The sequence below is a fragment of the Seriola lalandi genome, unplaced genomic scaffold (genome assembly GCF_002814215.2).
Source record: "Seriola lalandi dorsalis isolate HSWRI2012SDOR001 ecotype SW California unplaced genomic scaffold, Sedor1 jcf7180002054557, whole genome shotgun sequence".
Classification (NCBI taxonomy): domain Eukaryota; kingdom Metazoa; phylum Chordata; class Actinopteri; order Carangiformes; family Carangidae; genus Seriola; species Seriola lalandi.
Window position 1 is genome coordinate 67,877 of NW_019525110.1, and position 3,826 is coordinate 71,702.

A 3,826-nucleotide genomic window follows, 5' to 3' on the forward strand; every position below is an offset into this window, starting at 1 on the left:
CATCATCATCATCATCATCATCATCATCACAACTAAATAATATAGTCTGTACATTAATGTTGTTTCACTAAATCACCTCATTGTGTAAAGACCTAAACATTCATTTTCTCTACTTAACAAATGTATAAAAATGTCATGAAACTATAAACTTATGTCTAAATATAATTTATTTTCAGCTCATTATTTCTATTTAACTATTATTTTAATGGCTCAACTTTCTCAATTTGTAATTTTCTTTCATGTTTTCTTATTTGAACATTTGAGTCCTGTTTGTTTCTGTGGTTGAAGGAGGATTTATCCTCCATGTGTTATAAATAAAGTTAGTTTAAAAAAAGCCCTGAACTCTGTCCGCTACTGAAACGAGCCTGTGGGCGGCGCTGTCGTGTCTCTGCTCGGCTCTTTCCCGCTCTTTAGCGTCTTCCTCTGTCTCTCTGTCCTTCCTCCTTCCGGTTATGGAGGTCTGCTGAAGTTCATTAAACGCAGCTGAGCTTAGATCCACGACGAACCTCCAGTCTGATCCAGAACAAGAACTCTAGTCTACGACAGGAGTCAAGGTGAGGTCTGCGTCAGGTGACGTGAACGGGACACGTAGATAGGAGACGCGAGTTGCGGGTGGAGACGTGTCGTGTTTATGTGTCAAGGCCACAGGTGACGTTAGGCTGGTAGTTAGCATGCTAAGCTAACACAACAATCGGCCCGGTGATGAGGAGTTTAACGTTGATACAGGTTCAATGTGCGAACAGAAAACACAGACACTGCTAACGTTAGCCTAGCTTACTCATTCACAACAACCTACACGATTAGCAACACTAGCGGTTACCAGAGCTAACCAGCAGCTAACTGACCACTGTTGCCAGAAAGAGTAGGGATTAGCTATCTGAGCTGATTAGAAATAATGTGATCGATTTCCACCGTTAGAAAATAATTGATTAAACAAAAACATGGAGCTGAAACTAATGACGTTGATTGTTTGTAGCGATTAATCGACATGAATATACAAGCTAAATTTCCTTCAAACCTAAGTGATTTTTACTGTCAATTTGGTCTAGAAATATTCACTTTATCTTCATGTTCATTTATCTTCACAAAATCACTGGACACAAATATGAAGGAGCAGGGTTTCATATTAATTAATTATTAATGTGTAGATCATGAAAATATAGACTCATTTCCGTTGATGATTAATCATTTAGCTCCGAACAGAAGTCAAACCTGTATTACTTAAAATAAAATATTAGTTTTTTGAACCTTCACTGTGTCACTAACGTTACAGATTGATTCAGCCTGAGTGTGTTCACAGTGACAGTGTGAAACTGATCGGATGTAACAGGAAACAGAATCAGCTGCAAACAACCTCACTGAGGGCTTGTGGGTAAAAAATATGATTTAACTGACAGAGACATTTTAAAGACAGTGTTGTCTTTCTTCCTGTGGCTAAACAACAGTTAGTCAAACCTGCTCAAACAGACCTTTAGCTAACATGGTATTTAATGATTTTAACTAGAGCTGCACAGTTAATCGATTTACAATCTGAATCTCAACGTGGCCGAGTTCAATATCCAAATCACAGGAGCTGCAGTTTTTTGATGAAGGTAAAATGTGTGGCATTATTGTGCATTGTTAGCAATAGCATTGTTAGCACCATCAGTGTTGTGGTGCAGAGAAACGCCCTGACCTACAGATCATATTCTCCAGACATAATGAAATCACACTGATTTTTTATTTTTTTTTGTACATCATCATCTTTTCTCTGTTTTCCCTCTTGTTTATTTTATCTGGTGTTTTACTTTCGTTTTTATTTGGTGCATTTTGATTTTAATTCTTTCATTTAATATTAACTTTGATTGTGAAGCACTTTGTGACTGGTGTCTGAGAAAGTGCTTCACAAATAAACTCAACACTAACTGTAAATCCCAGTATTTATAATACACACCATTAATGGTTAGTGTGTAGGCTGTGTACAGTGTTCATGTACTGGTCCTTATCCTCCATGTTTGCTGTGAGGTCACTCGATTAAAATGAGACATTAGAGTGTCTCTTAGTTCAACATCAACTGAGACAAACCAGATCAATCAATTCTAAATCTATAGTTTGAACCCCCCCCCAGATGCCGGTGGCTGTAGGTCCGTATGGTCAGACCCAGCCCAGCTGTTTTGACCGGGTCAAGATGGGCTTCATGATGGGCTTTGCGGTGGGAATGGCTGCTGGCGCCATGTTTGGCACTTTCTCCTGTCTCAGGTGAGTCTGACCTCAGTGTGCGTCTGAACTGCTCTGGATCCTGGACCACAGCAGCCAGTAGGTCAAAACACACTTAGTGAGTGGACTGAACCTGTCTCCCCTGTGTCCAGGATCGGCATGCGTGGCAGGGAGCTGATGGGAGGCGTGGGGAAGACCATGATGCAGAGCGGGGGGACGTTTGGCACCTTCATGGCCATCGGTATGGGCATCCGCTGCTGAGGAGGATGAGGAGCAGCGTCCTCCTCCTTCTCCACACAACTATGGGACTTTTCAGAAACCTCCAATCACAGCTCTCGGCTCAATGATGTCACGCTCTACCTGCAGTCCAGTTTTGTCAATAAACGTTCACATTTGTCAAACAGGTTTTCACAGTGTGTGTGTTCTAATTCATGAAGCTGCTGACAGTGACTGATGTGATCTCACCTGCAGACACCACACACCTTTTTACCTGGTCTAATTCTCATTAGCTGGAGGGACTCTGTGTGTTCTGGTTTTACATAGAGAAGGACTCAGGCTCCTCTCTTTAACCAGAAACCAGGGCTGCATTCAAAAAGTCAAAATAACCTCCTCTCACCTCGTCTCCCTGACCTCCATGGAAATCATCATGAGATCAGAGACGTGAAGGAGAATTCATAAAGACGGAGGAGAAGAATCTGACTGACCTTACATGAAAAAAATTATTTTAAATCTAACTTTATTTATAACACATGGAGGAAAAATCCTCATTAAACCACAGAAACAAACAGGATTTAAATGTTTAAATATGAAAATTACAATTTTTTTAAGTTGAGCCATTAAAACAGAAATAATGAGCTGAGAATAAATTATATTCAGACATAAGTTTATAATTTCCTGACATTTTATATGTTTGTTAAGTAGATAAAATTCATGTTTGGGTCTTTCCACAATGGGAGGATTTAGTCAAACAACATGAATGTATAGACTATAGTATTTAGTTCTGATGATGATGATGTAACTGTAGATTCATCAGCTCGTTCTTCATGACGACTCCTGACTGATGAAAGAGAATTAATCTATATTTATGGATCTGGGCTTCAGTCCATCAGACAGAAACAGCTGCTCTGATGTTTCTACATGTATGTGGCTCTGCTGTGGTTTTAAATTTTGCTGCAGCAAGGCATTGTGGGACGGCATGTCACCTTTCCTTTGGTAAAGGAAGCTCCAGTGTTTCCTAAAGGAGATGAGAGAGGAAGCAGAGAAGCTCCTCTCCTCACTCTGATCATGAAGCTGCTCAGAGACTGAAGATCATTTCTCTCAGTCTGAAGCTTCATAAATAAAGGACTTTTCGACACAGACCCAGTTTCAACCGTCACCCTCATGTTGAGCTAACGTTAGCTTGAATAAATGTGACCTCAGCAGAAGGCAGATGTTGACATGTTGCCAAACCTGCATGGATCAGGGAATAATGTTTGTAGTCGGATGATTTAACTGCTCGTTGTTTTCTTGATGATTTCACTCCCAGTCTGACTAGAGGAGACAGGAGCTACGTACAGGTTTATAGCTGCTCACAGTTAGGACATCTCTCTCACACACACACACACACACACACACACACACACACACACAC

The 3,826-nt window shown here is 40.5% G+C and overlaps 2 protein-coding genes across 3 annotated transcripts in view; one reads left to right on the plus strand and one right to left on the minus strand.

The window, feature by feature from the left end:
* The window catches only part of ergic3 (ERGIC and golgi 3), a 21,521-nt gene that overhangs the window by 5,266 nt on the left and 12,429 nt on the right, over positions 1-3,826 (minus strand). The gene's annotated exons all lie outside the window — the stretch shown is intronic.
* Positions 407-2,601, plus strand: romo1 (reactive oxygen species modulator 1). The gene is made up of 3 exons (XM_023415770.2): positions 407-554; positions 2,108-2,238; positions 2,349-2,601. The coding sequence occupies exons 2-3, from the start codon at positions 2,108-2,110 to the stop codon at positions 2,455-2,457; spliced, it is 240 nt and encodes a 79-aa protein (XP_023271538.1). The 5' UTR covers positions 407-554; the 3' UTR covers positions 2,458-2,601.

Coding starts and splice junctions, on each gene's coding strand:
- romo1 (XM_023415770.2), top strand. CDS start 2,108: ATGCCGGTGGCTGTAGGTCCGTATGGTCAGACCCAGCCCAGCTGTTTT. Junction 2,239..2,348: donor GGCACTTTCTCCTGTCTCAG/GTGAGTCTGACC, acceptor CCCTGTGTCCAG/GATCGGCATGCGTGGCAGGG.